Source organism: Triturus cristatus, chromosome 12 (genome assembly GCF_964204655.1).
Source record: "Triturus cristatus chromosome 12, aTriCri1.1, whole genome shotgun sequence".
Lineage (NCBI taxonomy): Eukaryota > Metazoa > Chordata > Amphibia > Caudata > Salamandridae > Triturus > Triturus cristatus.
Genome location: NC_140595.1, coordinates 70,367,196 through 70,387,181, shown reverse-complemented (window position 1 = coordinate 70,387,181; position 19,986 = coordinate 70,367,196). Strand labels below are relative to the sequence as shown.

At 41.2% G+C, this 19,986-nt stretch overlaps 1 protein-coding gene across 1 annotated transcript; it reads left to right on the top strand.

Annotated features, from left to right (window-relative positions):
* The first annotated feature begins 13,147 nt into the window (after positions 1-13,147).
* RPL36 (ribosomal protein L36) lies at positions 13,148-19,559 on the top strand. Its single transcript, XM_085637498.1, has 4 exons — positions 13,148-13,282; positions 16,076-16,170; positions 17,318-17,452; positions 19,430-19,559. Exons 2-4 carry the CDS (start codon positions 16,078-16,080, stop codon positions 19,517-19,519), a joined length of 318 nt encoding a protein of 105 aa, XP_085493624.1. The 5' UTR covers positions 13,148-13,282; positions 16,076-16,077; the 3' UTR covers positions 19,520-19,559.
* The last annotated feature ends 427 nt before the right edge of the window (positions 19,560-19,986 follow it).

The window sequence follows — 19,986 nt, the reverse complement described above, 5'->3', positions numbered from 1 at the left end:
GAAGGATCTTGACATTTTCATTGCTGCCTGAAAGCTGGACGCACAAGGAACTCTGAAGCTGGTGCTTTTAAATCTTACGATATTGCTAAACACAATGTACCCTCAGGTCAGTACCCAGAGAAGCCACACAGGTCGTAGCACCCGGATCTGCTTAAAGGTCACTTTTACTAAATCATTTGCTCAAAGACAAAACTTAAGTCCCACATGCTGGGGTGGCATTCAGTTAGGTAGGACCAGGACTTTTAACTACCTGGGGAATTTAATTAATACAACACTTAACATAGAACCCTTTGCTAACTCTGAGGAATTAACTTAATAAAACTAGCGAGGCATGTTTAATTTTGCGCATAGATTACGTCAGAAGCCAGTCAAAGAGTTAGTTCACATTTACAAGAGACGGTGCATCCCAGTTGGGACATATGGGGCAGGCATTTGGGGGCTACAGTATCATGGGCATCCTACAATGTACCGAAGATAGGTTTATCTTCAGATTACTGTGTGCTCCAAGAAGCACTGCAGCTAGTATCTGTCATGAAAAAGTAGGTTTATCCTGCTTAGAAGATATGATTGGCCTGCCCCCCTGATTTTATGGATTAATTGTTGGGCCAAACAAGAAGCAGGACTGGTGAGGGATTTGCTTTGGGATTGTTTGCTACTTGATAATTTAAAGCACATACCAGGGCTTGCATATGTTAAGAAAATGTTTTCTCAGCTGGGGGCCCCAGAACTGTTTAATAATCCAGAGGATATAAATTTGCTGAGCAAAGTAAAACAAATAAGCAGTGTATCAGGAATATCGCATGGAGCAAAGGATGGTTTGTACTGCCACTATATTTAGCATTACCGGGTATTCTGTTATCAGTACGTCTCCAGGGACGGAACCTTACCTATTGCTTATAATGAATTCTATGAATCGCTTTAATTTAACTCGATTAAGACTGGGCACAGTGCACTTTATTGTTGCTTTTCCTTTGCAAGGCTCTTTTTTCAGGGCTCTACTGCTCTGTCCCTGTGATGAAAGTTCCATTCAAAGCACGCGTCATTTTATGCTCTTTTGCACATTATATTCAGCTCCACGTCATTGATATCAAATCTATTTTTCCCCTGGCAAATATTAGAAATTATAAGTTAGCAATGCCTTTTCTACAGAGATTAGAACCGTCTGATGTTTGTTATGCAGTTTTACATTTTATTAGACGAGCAATTATACTAAGGAAGTGGTATGAATCAGGCGTATAGTTCCTATAATGAGTATTTACTAGAAAACATTGCAGCTAAGATTGGGGCCTTTCAATATTGATGAACATTCTTCTTGTATTTTTGATTGATTTAGGTAAATTGATACATTTTTATTGCTTTAATATAAATGTATTAATTTATTTCCCTAGAGATAGGGCACTCTACATTCAGTTTAGAGTTGGCTCCCTTTTGGTATGCGAGCTTACTGCAAAATGGAGTCCTCCGCATCAGACAATCGCCGATTGCCCCTGTTGTGAGGCACCAAAGGAGAGTGTGGCCCACCTCATGTTTGTATGCCCAGTATACCTAAGGGCCAGATCCAAGTGGCTTAAACCAATTTGCAGACAACTGGGCACCACAGCTCATACTAGTGCTTTGTGGATCTTGAGTTCAGACTCTAGAGCCCTCTTTGTATGTGATGTGGCAAAGTACCTCGGCTGCGCCTGGATTATTAGATCTAAATTTCTGCGTAGGGATGTGTAAAGAAAAAACAAAGGGAGATGTGAACGTACCACCCTATGTTGGCTTCCCTCATTTTTTAGCCTTTGAATGATACCAAATAGCTGATTAAGAAGTATCTTTCTTCCATTTTTTTTTGAAAATCAAAGTCACCTATTATATAGTGTTTAAAAATTATTGAGTATACAAATGAAATTATTTGGATCGGGCACTAGCACAACTGTTATCTTATTAACAAGACGATTAACTTTTTGTAAATTGTCCCCTGATCTAATGTATAAACTTGTTTTTATTACTGTTTTTATGACAATTTTTATCTTTTTATACTTGGCTTGTACGAATGAAATTGCTTTTATGATACTTGATTATCGAAAAAAAAAAGCTATTTGACCCTCATTAATTTATTTTATTATATATATGGTAAAGATGATGGTATGTATATGTGTAACTGTTTAACTTTGCTCTTTTATGGCTATCTATAGCTGAATAAAGACTTTAAAAAAAAAATTTTTATTGAATGTCTAGTCGTACATATACAACGTACCAGGATATCTAGCCAAATTAAGACTTATTGACTGACTGACTGATTTGAGAAAAGCAATGTTTACTTCCTCAATGGATGCATGTTCCTTGTTACGATGGCTTTACGCAGGCAAACACTTTTCCTAATAGTCCTGAGGTCTCTTCCATGTGATTTTGCCTTACAGCTAAAATGCAATTCCTTGCTTCCTGGTTTTTCTTACATGCAAGATGTAGAACAATTACTCATGCCAAAATGCCATGGAATAAACTGTATATTCAGATGTGCAAAATGTATTATAATATTTGTTATAATGGTGGTGGAGGCAGAGTGGTGTTATCACCAACTAGATGCTTTGCCTCCGGTGAGTCATGTTCCCCCTCACACTCAACAATTGTAATAAATAGCATATTACACTCAATAGATTCTGGTAGGATACAGAACTACAAATATGTCTGAGAGGTGCTTATAGAGCTATAAACAAATCATATTTCAGTAACTTTACTAAAACATTACCATGTTGTGCTGTTCTGTGCTGTGATCATTCAGTGGCTAGTTACCATTTCTTGCAGTGCTATCATATGATTTTATAAACACCACAAAACTTTGCCTCTAATGTCTATAATGCTATCAATGTTTGTCACCAGCCAATCACATTTCGGACGGCAAGGCCTTGTTCAGGGATTGAGGAAGGTTCATGAAGATGCAGGAGGCAAAAATATTGGTGAGTGTCAGTAGATGTTTGGCAAAGTCTTAATATAAAAAAAGCCAAGGTTATGAGTCTTTGATCTTTTTTGCTCTAGGATTGCGTGTTTCGTCTGTGACCCATGCTTCATGTTGTCACTGCCCCATAGATGGCTACTGGGCAGTGGACTTGGGTGTAGCCCATGGAGTATGTCTGTACCCACAACGCATGGCTGCTGGCCCATCTGTGGACGGCCCTCTGCAAAGCTGGAGTGATCACCTTTTTGTTGCTTATTGGTATATTTGGGTGTTAAACTGGTACTACTGAGGTGCAACCAATGCCCAGACAGTTTTACCAAGTTTAAAAATGATGAAAAAATTCAGTAATACTATTACAAAATGGCACTGCATTGTGCGGCATAATCTGCCTTTTCTTGTCACATCATTTTCTCAACCCAGCTACATAATTTTGCCCTCTCCTGCTGCATAATTCCAGTAGCCCTGGTCATCAGTAAAGTGGGCCAAAGTTTTTTCTGCCTTCATTGTGCTACCCTTGGATCTGAGCCACATTGGTACTAATTAGGCACGCAACACCCATAGGGCTAAAAGGTCTTCAGCCCCTCCCCCCACCCCCCCAGTCGTGTGTCTCACCCCGGGCTGCTGCAGCTCGAGCTGCTGTGGGCTCGGCTGGGCAGTGTCTGGAGTCTTATCTCCGGCACGAGTTTTTTAACAGGTCTTTAAAGATCATTTACATATTCACATACCATTGTAAACTGGTTACCGAGGCTTCGTTTTTTTTCTGGTTGCCGTACCCCCTGGCCCCCACTCTGGCTATTCGTTACATTTGTATTTTACATTTACTGTCGCGGTGTGAGAGGGCATTTCATGAAAAGGAATATTAAGTAGGGCTGCCAAAAGAAAAATGCCTGCCATGTGTTGTTTAAAGAGTCTGCAAAGACCTCCTCTTGATACTAAATAGGGTTATAAATGAAAAAGCATGTATTAATTTGTAATGTGACTTTTCTGTCTTTGTTCCCTTCTTTAATAATCAGTCATGGATCATTCAGGCAGCCCTAGAACACAATTAAAAGTGCTTTCTATTTATACTTGCTGTTCGAAGTAAGCACAGATAAGTGCTGAAAACACGGCTTTAGGTGACTGCTTAGTTTTGTACTGTCTGGTACATCAAAATAATGAGCTGGCAACCCCATAAAACTGGAAGTTTGTTGCATGATTAGCACATTATTTATTTCCTCCAGCCTCGATCCCTGATTCATGCCATAATAGCAATAGTTTAACTTGTAACTAAAACCCTACGCCGCCGTCAATAATATGCTGTGTTACTTCAAGTGTCTGGGAATGCACCCTGCATTCAGACAACTCACTTCTCATTCTTGGCCTTCACTTTCACGCTCACCCTGCACTCACAGCGATCAAAATGCACTCACACTGATCACCATGCACTCACACCATTCACCCGCTCACTCACCCTGCACTTACAATGCACTTTCACTGTTCACCCTGTACCTCACCCTGCAGTCACAGGAGCACACTACTCAGCCTGCACTCATGTGACACTTCACTCACCTGTCCCCCTCACTGCTCAATCTTCAATCTCACTCAAACAAGCCCATCACTAACCATGCATTCATTCGTCCCACTCTGCACTTACATCCACACCCAAATTCATATAGTCACCTCACTCACCCTGCAGTCACTCCTCTTACCCTACTCTCACATTGTCACATTGCTCACCATGCACTCACATGGGCACTCCTGCCACCCACACAGCGCAGAGGGTTAATGTGCCTGCTACAAAGAACGTGGAACGTGTACCATGCAGATCAGAGATTGAGTGTGAGTAAACAATGAGTAGTGCTATAAAAAAATGACATTTTTGTCAGAAATGTGCTATAGAGAGATGAGGTGCATTGTTGGTGAGTGGTAGTGGAGGGATTCATGGAGAAGGAGGAAATGGGAGAGGGGGGCACCAAAAAAGACAGTTGAACCATGTGCGACCAGTGCTAGGGGCCTGGGTGGGAGAGTTAGCCCCAACCCCCCCCCCCCCCCCCCCCCCCGAAGTTTGGGTCTAGTTGTGCCCCGGTACTAATAAATTCCAATTTGATAAACTCAACTCGTCTGTAGACATATTAATTTTCAAATGTCATTTTCTTTCTTTTGCTTCTGCTTTTGGAAAGGGTAAAGAGATTTGTTGCAGAAACTTTGACATTTCTGAATTGGATCATTCATTACCGCACTGGTGAGCGGTGTAACACGAGTAATCTCGCTTATGAATGGGTGGAGGTGCTGTGCAGTTGATTCATAGCAATGGCACTAGGAGACAACAGCTTTACAAACACAGATCTGTAAGAAAATAGGCAAATACAGTAGAATACTTTTAATCAGAACCTCTGCCTTAACCCAATGCAACACCGCTCTCTAGTGGCTGTAAGGCAGAATACAACAACGATAACAACCCTCCCCCCATGTATTTTATTACGAATTGAAATAACATCAACTGTAGCCACGAAAGTTCCGCTGCTGTTTTCTGAACGGCGCCCACTTCAATTTCATACACATTTTTAAAACACTAGAAATTAATGAGTTCATGGAGTTAAGAAAGTTAGTGTGTTTATATTAGAAACGTTATTAATAGGAGGACTTCAGTCAAATACATTTTGAAACGTAGTAAAGTTTAAAAGTTGTGTTCTTTGCAAGATTTCCCCAGCAAAATTCTGATTTAACACAACACTGCAAACAGAAGTGTCAGCCACAACACTGTCCCAGTTAGTGACGAGAAAATTGATAACTGTACATTTACAAAGTTCGAGTGGACATCAGCACTGCAACATTTTATGCTGTGCACTTTATTCGCATTTATTTGGTTGTTAGTATTCGCCACACCTATTTTTTCAGTGGCTGTTTTTATCTACCTTGTGCCAAAAATTTGGAACTCTCTTCCTCTTGCTATCCGGCAGCCTTCATCTGAAACTCTTTTCAGGAGAAAATTAAAGACCTGGCTTTTTGGGCCCGGATGATAATTGGTTCAGTATGTTGGGTGATCTGTTTCTTGCGAGTCAGGATCCTAGCGCTTGGACACTTTGAAGGAAGTAGCTATGTGCTTTATAAATGTCATTAGTATTATGGGTTTCATTGTTCATGGTGCCAACCCTTAATTGGCATCAGCGCCCACTCTAAAAGAGGATGACGATTTCAGGCTTATGGGGTTGTAAAGTTGTTGATCCTAAAGTTGACGGATTTTTAGTCTGTAATATTCAATATCTGCAAAAAGTATCAGCTCTTAACACTCGTACTAGTGTTACTTGTAAACTATATTTATGATTCAGTTTGCCCTCCACATACCCTCTGATTACTCCACTGCCTACACCCTTGATAAGGAATGTTGACACAAATGTTCTTGTTAAGCAATGTAATGAACACCTTCAAGTTCTCAAATTGTAGTACACAATTTTTCAGTCATATATTACTCTAAAACTGGATACAGAACAAAGCTGCATACCCTCTACAGTTGTTCAGCATTCATTAAAATGATTCATTTTGAGAACTATAATTAATTCAGCTATCAAATAATTATGTGGAATATTGTTTTGCTCTTACTTAACAGCTTTCTAAAAGGATATTTGGTTTCTCTGTATTTCATGATATGATGTGCAATATATTAGGATACGTCAGGGTGAGTCTGGATGAGCCACATGCCGAGCCAATATGCCTCCTGGATCAACAGGATTTGCATCCGCAGTCACTGCAGTGTGTAATTATCCGGAATTCAAGGTGTATGTACCAACACAGTATCATCTGTGAATAATTCAATTAGAAACCCAGGGACAATGAGGAAAGGGATAAGGTATTGAGATACAGCACACACGTTTGGGTATGGCCTGAAGATGGTACGTAAATAACAGTCTTGGTTTTATCTGCAACGTTTTTTTCACAAGCCCATTTCACCTCTAACTGCTTTACAAATGTGGGATTTTCCAATGCAGTGCTAAACTACTTCTGACATTTTTTCATCTTGTATTTGACAAATTTGTATTTGATTCATTTGGTGATTATCAATTTTTTTTATTTTGGTGATTTTCAATTTTTTTATGTCTCCACATGGAAATACCGGTATGCTGGTTAAATACTGGTCATGTGACAACCTCACAGACAGTAGGCAACGTATCCAGGGCAAGGAGCATCAAAAACCTCTTCATAACCTTGGGATCTCGATTCGGGAAGTAACACCTGCTGGCCTCAAGCCAATGCAAAGGTTGAGTGGTTCATGAGAACTCAAAACAAGGCCTTGTGAATGGATATGGAACAACAAGAGGACATGTGGTGATTAATATACAACTTCCTCCGAGTATACACCAAACTCCTCACTACACCACTCTGTGTGTACAATTGGCACTGCTGTTTCAGAGATCCCTCAAAGAATTCAACATGTCTGCACCACAGTGGGCTATCTCCCAGCTGGATGCAGAAGCATGTTAGGAAAGGCCGGAAACCATCAGCAATCATGCCATCTATAGAAGATAGTCCATACCATCCTGGTGGGCGGGACTCAGTCCTCATCGGGGATTAGTACTCTGGGTTGAAATATTGAGCTCCATACAGAAGGAGCCAGTGAGTAATCATTGCAGTGAAGAGCACCAGCATTACTACTCAAAGAAGTTCAGAGACTTTAATTCAGAACACCTCACTATTTAAAAAGAACAACATTTTCAGGCTTTAAAGGGACCCCCCCAGCAGAGCTCCCTGGGTGGGTGAATTGAAGGGAAGAGGAGTTTGATTGCCACCAACCACCCAATATATGCCAACAGACCCAATTCAGGTGGAAGACTCAAGATTTTTAAAGCCTAAAATTGCTTTATTTTAGTTGTCTCCAGCCTAAAAAGTCACTGATAGTCAATGGTGAAAATAGATTCTTCTGAAATAAAAGTTCCATTCATTCCCTCTTTGTTTTTTCGAATTGTTGGCATGTATGCCATCGCCACCACAAAGAGAGAACAAGCATAGGCATAGCCAATAGGTCTCGCCTTTGGGACCTTATAAATGTTTAGCCATGCAACAGTTGATGTTGTTGCACCAAGGATATTGTGCTGCATAACTAATTACTTGTATGTTCTGAAAGGCGAGACGTATTGGCTATGGCAATGTTTTTATAGCATAACTATGTTTCTAAACACTACTACAAAGTAATGAACTGTGTGCTACTGAAAAATCATGTTCTAGCTTTTTTGCTTAAAAAGCAAATATGGAACAGCTTTACAATTAGTTTTAATGCTAAAGTAGCCTGAAGGCTAAAAATACAAAATGTACCTTCTGAGCAATGTGCAGTAATATTTTTATAGCATACATAAAACACCCAATTAGAGCTTGGTAGTTTGGATTTTATTTTTGAGCTATTGGCATTGCTAATATATGTTGTTTGTTAGCACCTTATTTGTATAGGAATAACTGACAAATGTTGGTTAGTTTAAATGTTATTGCAAGAATTTTTAGTTAACATTTTTAGTACTTTAAAGTAAGTTGAGTGGGAAAAAAAATTCTGATGTACATTTATACATGTTTTATAAATATATTCATTCTGTTGCAATATCTTTTAATATTTTTGTAATAATGCCATTGCAAAATATTACTTCACATGTCTGCGTTAAATATGGCATAAGTGCATCGGATAAGTCTTCCACATCTGTATTGATCATACACCAGTTCATTAGAAATTCATTGCTAATATCCATAGATTGATATGTTTCAGTATTGTGCACTTGTGTTGTTATTGTAGATGGCCCCAGAAATCTGTGCACATGCAGCAGCCACAGGTTCAAATGAAAGCAGGGCTGACTCCAAGTTTCATACTTCCTATAACTTGAGAAGAGAAGCAGCATGTGCTAAGAGAGAGCGCTTGTTTATATGGTGAGTGTAGAGAGCAGTCTGTTTTAATGTATTATACTAAAAAAGATGCTAACAGATACTTTTGACAAAATATGATTATTTTTAGAGCAGCTGCTAGATATGTAGCACAGTTATTGGCAGAGATCAACAAGCCACAAAAACAGATGGGCCCAGAAATCTGTGCGCACACAGCAGCCACAAGTTCAAATTAAAGCAGGGCTGACTCTAAGTTTCATCCATCCTATAACTTGAGAAGAGAGGCAGTATGTTCTAGGAGAGAGCACTTGTTTATATGGTATGTGTAGAGAGCAGCCCCTATTTTAATGTATTATACAAAAATACATGCTAGCAGATACTTTTAACAAAGTACGATTTTTTTAAGTACAGCTGCTAGATATGTAGCACAGTAATTGGCAGAGATCAAAAAGTCACAAAGTTGTTTAAAAGGAACCGGTTGACAAGGGAGGGCGAGGGTGAGGCAGGAAGTGGAAGGGAAATTAAATAAATGTAAAAGAGCGTGCGCGGCCACGTTAATTACAAACAGATGGCCCCTGCGTGCCGGTGCTCGCTCCCGCAAGGTGGATGCCACCACAAGCACGAGTGCTTGAAAAGTGCAGACCGATTTCTAAAGGTCATCTCCTAGAGCAGCGCATTCGCACTGTACTAGGCTCGACCTAAAAAGGAGTCCACCATTGGAGTAGCATAATGAGAAAATACCCCCTAAAAAGCTTGAGATATACCCTACTCCCACATTCTATGCCAATTCAGAGACTTAATTATGTATAGTGTTCAAAGGGATATTCAGAGCCAAACAGTTGACTCTACTGGGTTCAGCTTTAATCAAAGTTGGGGAGGTTTGCCCCTAGGTGCTCTGCCTTACCCAAGGGGGTCCCAAACAAACCCCCCCTATATAAAGAAACATTTAGACGTACATGTTCATGTAGCCTGCCTAACAGGGGGTATTTTAACAATGAGCCAAAACTGTGGGTCTTCAAACTCTGCGACTACTCATCCCCACCTTGTAGGAGCTGAGAACACCAACTCTGTTCTCATGATACTACTGACCTGGCACTTACATAGACACACACAGGGGTGACCCCCCTTACTCCCCACCCCTCTACCTCACCATAGGTGGACAAACAAGAGTGGCAACGCAACTCTAGCACCACTACGTTTTGCCCCTTAGGTCGACATTCCATACTACATGGGGATCGTATACGGTCATTAACATGTGCCCCCACTGCCTTTTCAATATACCATTCCGGTAAGCATACATCCCCCTCTGACATCCTATCTGGTCAGCCGAACACTCTTTGAACCAGTTATCAGGATCTTTTTTCACGTCCCCTGATCTCTTATTTCTTACTTTTAAAACTGCATCCACTTGAGACAGCTGAACACTATTCACCACACATGTGCAGTACCACCCAGACTAGTGGCATTCCTACATGCATGCGCACCACAGACACTTGCCCTCACGCATGCACAGCCCAACACCGGGCATGACTAGGCATACCGGAAGAGGTTGCCGCCCGGTGACCGATTAACACCTACTATATCTGATGATTCGCCTGCATTTCCACTCACTACCAGGCAGACGTGAGGTACGGGTAGGTGCAGACGAGCCGGCACCCGAATTTATTTGTAAGAAATATACTACGAGGCTCTAGCTAAGGACCAACAAACAGTAAGTCATTGTACGGCTGGTTGTATGCTTTTAAGGATACTAATGCACTATGCCCTGTGTTTTTCACTGCCCCCCACCCCCCAGCCCGGTAAGGTGTGGGCAGCCCACGTCCCTAGCCTTTTTAGTACTTCTCCCTCTAGGTAAGGGCTTCACTGCACACCGCATTTTTGCTCTATTACTATGCCCTTGAGTTCCTACGGTGACATGCCTCGTGCACTCTGGGTCCCCTTCGTGGCGCAGGGCATTTTGGCATCGTTTAGGGTGACAGTGCTCCTTAGACATGCTATTTCTAAGCACAGCGTGTTGGGTGCCTGTGTGCCCTAGTGCACCAGACGTCCCACAGTGCCCCTGGGCCTTGGCATTACCGCAGGCCCCCTTATCACAGCACAGTTCAGGTAGTGGTACATTCTGGGGGGTTGGTGGTCCAGTGCGCCTTATCCACCTCCTGTGTGGCTCTGGGCTGCGCGCCTCCCACTGACCGCTTTTGACCTAATGACCATACCGGGACGTGCAACTTCAACTCCCGCCCTGAATAGCTTGTCATGTCTACTATGTGACTCTCTTTTCCCCTAAGATACTGCGTACATTAGTGTTCTGCCATTGACCCTACTTTCTTGCCTGATATACGTACCTTGTATTTTTATCTCTCTTTCTCCCTAGGCCGTCAATCAGGAAGCAGTTTCAACTATTTAGTTGTAGCCCACCGGTAGTAGTCACAGGTTTGGGCCTGCCCTGATTACCTTAGAGGGCGACTATACCCTCTGTGTACATATATATAATTCTTGATATATATTTTCTCTGCTTTGTGCATCATTTTTTTACCACGTGCACTACACCACACAACGCACACCTGGTCCTGAAGAAGCGCCACGGATCCTACAGGACCCTTGAGGCGCGAAACATGTTGACCTTTTGAGTTACCCAGGCACATTACGCTTTGGAGATAACACCTGACCTATGGGTTTTTTATTTTGACACGGGTACCGCCATATTAAACCTTAGTCAATTTTAACCACTGCACACACACTGCACACTCCTCACTTAGGACTCCCCCCCGCAAACCTGCATGCATCAAAGGGCAGTTCGCAGAAGATCTCCGACAAAGTGACCCTTCGGAGGACCCGTAGGGCATTGCAGCGCCGGCCCGACGAGGAGCAACTTCGACGATGATGAAGCATGACATCCTTCGGGGTGTGTGAGGGCGACAAGGGACAAGACTTGTTCTTCCACTTTCACTATTGAGCCCAAGGCCTAGTACACCTAGTACTCCTTTCCCCCTCCCCCTTTTTGTCTCTCTTTCCCTTTAGGAGTGAGCAATACTTTGCACACCTCCCTTGAGACAGTGTCCTCACCCTTGTGCATTTATTGAGGTCGGTGGTCTGCCATGCAGCCGCGCGACTGAAGGTTTAAATAAACAGGCACTGATCGCTTGTGACCGGCCCCGATACTGAAATCTAAGCAAGTCTTTGTTTGCGTCCTGTGTGCCCTCAATCAGCCTAGCTGACCCACGAGGCCTTGGCTTGTGATAAGGATAGTACTGCCACATGTTTTTCTACCAGCACCACTGGTATTTTGATGTTCCAGGTGGTACAAAAAAAGCAAAATCACCTAAAGACAGTATTTTTAGTTTTTATCCGTACATATTTCAAACAGAAAATGTAAATAAAAAGCACTTTTAAATAAGTTCTGGAGCTGTGTTAATGTTCCATGACTAATAATTCATGTAAAGACAGACATAACGGTCATGTTACAAATGAATGCATATGCTATAGTTTACAGCCCTATTTAGTATCATGCCTTTGCAGATTCTTAAAATAAGTCATGGTAAGTATTTTGATTTGGGGGAAAGGTGGCAACCCTGAATGAGAAGGTACTATAAAACTTTCCCCCTATCATTCTAGTACTGGAGTTAGTGTAGTACATGAGCAATTCCAGTTTTAATACACCGTCTACCAGTGATTAATTTGTAAAATAATAAATGCCAGGACCCAATCTGTCGCTCAGAAGTTTCCGCCGTCGCTGCCGAACGCCTTGCTGTCAAATAACAAGACTGCGTAGCTTGATTCCACCTAATGCATCTTTAATCCATCACCAGCCCCTCTGTCTCACTAATGCCCACCATTTTTCGTCCCCACTTTCCCTCTTGGTCACAGTCTTTCCATAGTCCTTCCTACCTTTATGTTTTTCTCAACTTTGCTCTGGGTCGAAATCTGCTGAGGAAAAGTAAGGGCTGGTGCTCAAAAATGTGTTCCGGTGGGCCCCACCGGCTCAAATTAAGCACTGACGTATGCCACTTAAACAATTTTGTTAACTGTGTTTTCTAAATCATTCGAAAAATGTAGAGGAGACTGCCAAAAAGCATGTATAAAATACCTATCTTAGAACGGAAAGAGGATTCAGTTTGCTCAGACTGGTAAAGCCTATATTAAAAGCTGAAACTGGTAAGAGTCGGAGTAAAAGCAGTAAAGAGAAGCAAGATTTGGCTTTAAATCCTGTAGTACCCTACAGTATCTGCATTACATTGATCCTTAAGATTTCATAAGACCGTTTTTAAGAAAAATTAATAGGTTTAACGGTGTCATTGGGAGACCCCGACACCACGAATTTTTCTTCAGATATGCAGTATTCTTGCTCGTACTTGATCTGTCAGAGAATACCAACACTGCAACAACATGGCCGCCGCCATATTTATGGCTGAAGTCCTTTCTTTGTTTCTAAGTCCTAGAGGTTTGATAACCTACACTTCCGGTTCGACTCTTTCCTTCCGGTGTGTCCGCCATAACGGAGTGCAGGTAAGGAACCGATGGTGACTGTAAATCCCTAAATGCAATCCAGTGTCATCTTTCCCTAGCCCTACGATCTGAAGTGCTAGGGGCGGCGGGCTGAAATCAGTGCCCGTCGAGGCAGCCGAAGGTTGTCAGGGGGAGGCTCTGAACCGGACATCAGGCTTTAGGAAAGGCAGGGCTCCTTGCGGCTCTTTTCGGTTACCAGCGCGGCTATAACTAGGCTGTCATGAGCGATATTATTTGTTGAAATAAAGCCTGCGAGAGCAGCAGGATTTGGGCCACTGCCCCTGAAACTGGCTATCGATTTGAATGGATAATAGGATATTTAGAGCACCGAGAAGGGTTACGCTGTAACTTTAAGCAATCGGTGGTAGCTTCACTCGCCGGATTACGATCTGGAACACTGTGAACCAAAACCTAGATTATTGTTTAACTGCGAAAACAATCTCCGAAGTGAGCCTCTTGAGTGCGAAGGCACCATTGAGTCACTTTGTGCTTTCATGATGTGTGCGCACACTGAGCTGAGAAATGTGGCTGGTAACGAGGAGGCCAGTCCAGTGATAGCTGCATCTCTAGCTAATGTACCCCCTTACCTTTGTAGGTTGTCACAAAACAGTTTTAAGATACAGCCGGAGTTGCATTTTATGTGGACCTTGCAGTACACTGCAAGCAATGCAAATAGTTAACGTGTACAGTAAACTTTTTCAGTGTAGTGTTGAAAACCCTGGGTTCTGCTACATCAACCGTTACAAGCTGTCTGATATTTGAGTACCTCTTCAATAATGCACGATATTGAGTCTCCCGTTTTCTTGAGAACTCGAGAGGGGTTTGTGGTCCCCCAGTTGTATTTATTACACTCATCAATCTATTCCAGATCGTGCTTAGATCTGCCACATGGATGTTGGAGGAAATAAATTACGGCCCCACAATAACGTGTCTTAGGTTTAGTTTAAAATTTTGCCACTGCTGACGCTTGTTGCTTTGTGCGCAGTCCATACACAAATAGGTTATGCCAGACCGCTATAAATGTATTGAAAAGCAAACCTACGTATGCTGTAACTAGTTGGTCAACGTAGGCTGTGTGAGGGAATCGATTACCCGTTGGAAGGAAGAAACACAGCAGCTCAATAATATTTCAGTAGTTAAATGTGTACAAAGTTCCTGCCTCAGACATTGCTAGTCATTCTGTGCTGTGATTGAGTGTAGACTTGCAAAAAGGGGTAATTGCCTATTCCAATACGTCACATGACTGGTGGCTGCCCTGCATGTGTTCCCTCAGCCCCAAAAAATGTAATCACATATGTTTCTTAAAGGAGGTTAGAGTTGTACATAAAATAAAACTTTTGTTAGTGACTTGCATGCAGCCCACAATCTGATACCACACGCACAGCAAAGTTATGGGCAAACGCCAAAATAAAATTCAATTGAGGAAACAGTCCAGGTGGTTTGCATTTCTTTTCTAGTCTGGAGCATGCCACAATTTCATCTGCTAATATAAGGTGTCGGTGATCAATGCACTGTTGATCAGAAAGCTGAAAATACTACAGCAGCCTACTCTGCACCTTGCCTGCCTCTTTTTGAACATCCACACTATATACTCTGTTTCCAGACTCCTCGCCACTGAAGGACATCCAGAAGATTGCTATACACTGTACTACATCCCAGCCTGCCGCCTATCATGTTTTCGCCACGTATACTGTGTTTATTATCTCTTGCATTCCTCTACCTCCATATTTTTGGGCTTCCTGCTCTTGGGGCCTCTTCATTTGAACAGCTTCTCCTTAAGTAATCAGTTAAGCAGAAGCTGACCCTACGATAGCTGCCAATTAGCTCATATTCCCAACTAGTAGATTGCACACTTCAGGCATGCTACTGATTTCTTCACCAAATACTGGCTATACTTTCCGACCGATTTCTATGCACCACTGACATTCGCAATATCTGTGAAGCATTCAAATCAATATAAGAAACTGACTAAATATCCTCCAAGCAGTGCAGCTTACTGTTCATGACCCATGTGGTGATCATCTTCAACAACTGAAAAATGGTGGTGCACTACCTTTTAATCATATTACTAATTTAGTTATTGAATAGTTTTAGTGCCTGCGGGCTCTGATTTTTGTCTCCAGAACTCCTTTTACAGTGTCATTAAGATTACACTTGGAACTCCAAATAAAAAGCTAGAAGCTGCTCCTGTCTGGTTCGAAATCGATTGTACTTACCTTCTCCCTAAGACTCTTGTCTCCCATATTCCAGAGTTCAGTTCAAGTATGAGTTTTATTCAGTGTCACCGGTGTGCAGAAGTCTAATTTTATATATTTCAAATTGCCTGCTGGACAATATCTGTTATTTCTCTTGTGTGCGGCACTGTGATGGGCGGTGTTTGATCACAGTAACTTTCCCAACTGGTGCTCGTTCAAATAGGACCCCCCCAATCACCTCTTGTTGATTGGATACGTTTTTAATGTCCCTGGAATAAATGTGTTTGGAGGAATATATTTGGTCCCCGGTGAGACTTTTATAGTATCATTTAGGCATCATTTATTTTGGTGAGCTGCAGTGTATCATGGGCTATATATACCGGGGATGCTGGAATTATAGATGTTCATCGGGTCATGTTGTGTCTGCTGAAGTAAAGCCTGTCCCTAAATTAGTGAAGAGCTAGTTGTAGGAAGTAGTAGCTGACATGTACTTTCTAGCTTCTTAAATGTTGTTTTAACTTGGTATTACAAAATAAAAGCTATGGACACTTTCCCTGTATTAATGTTCAATGTTAATGTAGTTGTTGTTTTGTTGTAGCTATGGCGATCCGTTATCCTATGGCCGTTGGCCTTAACAAAGGCCACCAAGTTACCAAGAATGTGTCCAAGCCCAGGCAGTGCCGCAGGAGAGGGGTGAGTACAACTTTTAGTACTGGCACTTATAAAAGTGTAATTTTCCCTTTATACTAGGGGTGCAATAGAAATTGCCCAAGAGTTTTTTATTTAAAGTAATGGTTTTCTAGTATCCGATTTCCATATATACAATATTCTGTTTTGGTATGGTAAGTCATTGTTCTATGCCACTTTTTTTTTTTTTTTTGCAAACTATTATGGTATATGTAGCTACACACAGTGTGCTAATAGACCTTGAGGTATATCTTATTGACTAAAATCCATCCCATGCATAACTGTTTTACTGGATTCGGGTCCTACCCATTTTTGCCCAATGCACCCATACAGGTAGACTTCTTGTATACTGAATTTTTCTCCATTTGAAGAGTTGGTCGCTATACAAACGGAGTAGCAGCGTGTTTGAATGTAGTATTGACTGGTTAGTCAGTGGCACTTTGAACAGCATCTTGAGTGGTATGAACACATGAATTAAAACTGCCTAGTGTCTAGTTTTGGGGATTTTAATTTAGCAAGTTGCCCTAATGCTCCGATGTGGTAAGTCTTCTACCTTCTCTCACACATTTTTGAATCTGTTTCTTCAGTGATGCTTTGTCTGCTAGGTAAATATACCATTGGCTTGCATTTCAAAACTTTGTTGTGTGGCAGTGCATATGAACGTGTAACATATTAAGTGGTCCTTTATAATGGAAGATTCTGCTGGTAAAGAGGCTCCGTGGGTTAGTAGTTGGCATACTGTATTTTTTTTTTTTTTTTTAGGGGTGTGCAATGCTGTTTTGTTTTGTGTACACTGTTCAACTTCAAGAAAGAGGAGGTGGTGTTTTTAGGGCCAACTATATATCTCAAACTAAAGGCAGATACACATTTGACTCCAAATGTATTTTAAAATTTGTGTCTTGCTATTTAGTCCGATATCATGGGAAAAGGATTCTAGAATTGACTTGAGTTTAACATTCAGAGTTGGCCTTTCACAGAGGGGACACTTTGAATACACCATTTATTTTCTATGTGACTTTTTGCTTGTATTGTTGAAACATCTTATTGCCTAATTTCACTTTATGTTGCTTCTGGGTCAAAATAATGCTCCACGTGTTTTGTGCACTGTATACAAGCCGATTTAAACCTTCTACATTTTTTTCCTCTCAACTAGCGTTTGACCAAACACACCAAATTTGTTCGAGACATGATTCGTGAAGTGTGCGGCTTCGCTCCCTATGAGAGGCGTGCCATGGAGTTGCTCAAAGTGTCAAAGGACAAGCGTGCTCTTAAATTTATCAAGAAAAGGGTAGGTGTTTTTCTGTGTGTAATTTGTATTGCTTATTTCAAATGATAACTTATCTTTGCATTAAAGACGTGTTTCTCGTTTGGGATAGTGAGTCACAGTATTTGCAGTTTCAGACTTCAGGTGGTGTAAATCACCATGTGCTTGAATCAAGTGTTTAAAACGCACCATTCTGATGTATAGGTATACTTCTTTGTAACAAACCTATGGCGATAACTATGTTGGATATTGGATAGGGTAGCAGCCGGAGGAAGGTGGCGATTTAAGCTAGGCAGAAAAGTGTGTACATGTGTATTTTATTTTGGTGATGGGATATCTGTTATAATGAAGGCTGATCATTTTAAAAAATTTATTTCAGATTTTTTTTATACGTTTTCTTAGTCCGTTGCTAAAAGTAGTTTGTACACCATAGACAAAAGTAATCTACCATTTAGCTTGGTAAACAGTTGACCTGTTTTACCACTTGAGAATTACAAAAGTCCCATTTGCTAAGTTTATTAACCATTCGGATGGTAAAAAGCACATCTCCGAAATCTATCATTGTGGTAATTCAACACACCGTTTGATCTCAACCAGGACATTCTGAGGATACATTGTAACCATACAAAGCCTGGTGAAAATTGAGCCTATAAAATAACCTGGTGATTGGGGATTTGCCTGGTAATATCCCAAAGAAGAAAATTTAGAATTACTGATCCACTTAGCATCTAGAAGTGGTCGTGTGAAGTAATTGGTTTCGGAAGTTACAAATGTATTGCACCTGGTGCTGCATGAGATACAGATACTAGTATGGTTGCAGAAGGTAGGTGTGGGTCAGGTTTGGTGCTTATCCAGTTTTGTTAGGTGTTTTATTTCTAGAATTTATTTGAAAAGAAGAAGGAATTGAAAAGTACCAACCCTGTTAAGTGTCACTGTGAGCTCATCAAATAGAGAATGCGGTAATGTGGCCCTTACTTAGAGGGCTTAAATTCGTAGAAAGCACTGAGGTTAGATGTGCATGCCTCCTAAAACAATGTCTGAGACAATTGATACAGTGCTTAGTATACAAATAAGCAACAACCTACGGTAATTACTCAAAAAAACACATCTGGTGAATGGAGCCGTAGGTGTTCCTAGGTCAACAAAGATTCTTTTGAAGTGTGGACCTGCCTTCATCTGATGGACACTAGTCTTGCATTTCATTCTTGCTACAGGAGAGAATTCTGCCCTTCCGAAGTTTTTTTTTATTGTCACCAACCACTGTTATAAAAATCTAGTGACCCATTGTTGAATACAAGAAGAGTTTAGGTAGGGCTCTAAAGACGTGCATGCCAACAGAAACATAGTACATACATACCCTGTTGTGTAGGCGTATGGATTACATTGGTTTTATGTTATCTTTTTATGTGTTTTAGTGAACTTTTTCAACTGTTACCATTGACTTGCTATACCAGAGCTTTTCCTAGGTTAAGATATCTTAAAGTTGACCGTAAAAATAATTCCTAACCATACGTGCAATTGAAAAATATGACTAGACTGTAAGGCCTGGAAAATTTCCAATATATAGTCAAATCAGTTTGGTAAACGGAGGTTTTTAGAAAATTTAGCACCTTTGTCCAGACTTTCCAATGGCCGATTGATTCCATTCAACATATTAAACCACAACCAGTATATGGTCATCTGCATCATGATCCCATCTCTGGTGCTCAGTTAAGTGCATGAAGGGGATTGTGCCCACACAACTCGTATATAGGTAATCTGGCAATTCAGCAGGTGCATGTAGACCTGTTCTTTCAGAAGTGAGTAGTATTTTTCACAACTGGGTATGTTTAAAGTGACTCGCTACAGCTCAACTGTTGTCTTCGACTCCTATGTCCATGTACCCGTTATTTCAAAACCAACATTTTGGGATATTTAACTGTTCAGATGCTTTGTTAGCAAGATTTTATTTCTATCTGCTAATAGGCAAATAACATTTGTTGACGGTTTGTTTTAATGCAGGTTGGTACTCACATTCGTGCCAAGCGAAAGAGGGAAGAGCTCAGCAACGTCCTATCAGCAATGAGAAAGGCTGCTGCCAAGAAGGATTAAGCTGTACAAAATTCTGAACAATAAAAAGTTAAACAGAAAACGAATAGTCAATGTTGTCTTTCTTTCATGACAGTGTTGCATGTGGTGGGATTGCTCTCATTTACTGGACTGTTTTACTGGACATGCAGGCGGCAAATCGGCCCGTTAGCTCTCTGCCCAGGTCCATTTTTATTTTTCCACTATTATTGAATGAGTTATAATACTTGGAGTACGGGAATGTTCAAACTCAATTGCTCTTATGCCATGAGACCTGGTTCACACCAGATTTCCTTGCATTTGAGATTCCATCCCAGCTTGCAAAAACCATCAAAAGGACATACAGTGGGCAAAGTGGTCCGCATAGCTGTGACTAATCCCACTTTTAAGGTGAAACCCTAAAAGGAACAACCCGTTCCTCATCTGAACGCTTAATGGCTCACATCTAAACCATTCCAAACTCCCCTTTCATTCGCAATCTGATTTGAACC

Excerpts from the sequence above, each read along its gene's own strand:
- RPL36 (XM_085637498.1), top strand. The coding sequence starts at position 16,078 with ATGGCGATCCGTTATCCTATGGCCGTTGGCCTTAACAAAGGCCACCAA. Across the intron at positions 16,171-17,317 it reads GGCAGTGCCGCAGGAGAGGG|CGTTTGACCAAACACACCAA; the intron begins GTGAGTACAACT and ends CCTCTCAACTAG. Across the intron at positions 17,453-19,429 it reads TTAAATTTATCAAGAAAAGG|GTTGGTACTCACATTCGTGC; the intron begins GTAGGTGTTTTT and ends GTTTTAATGCAG.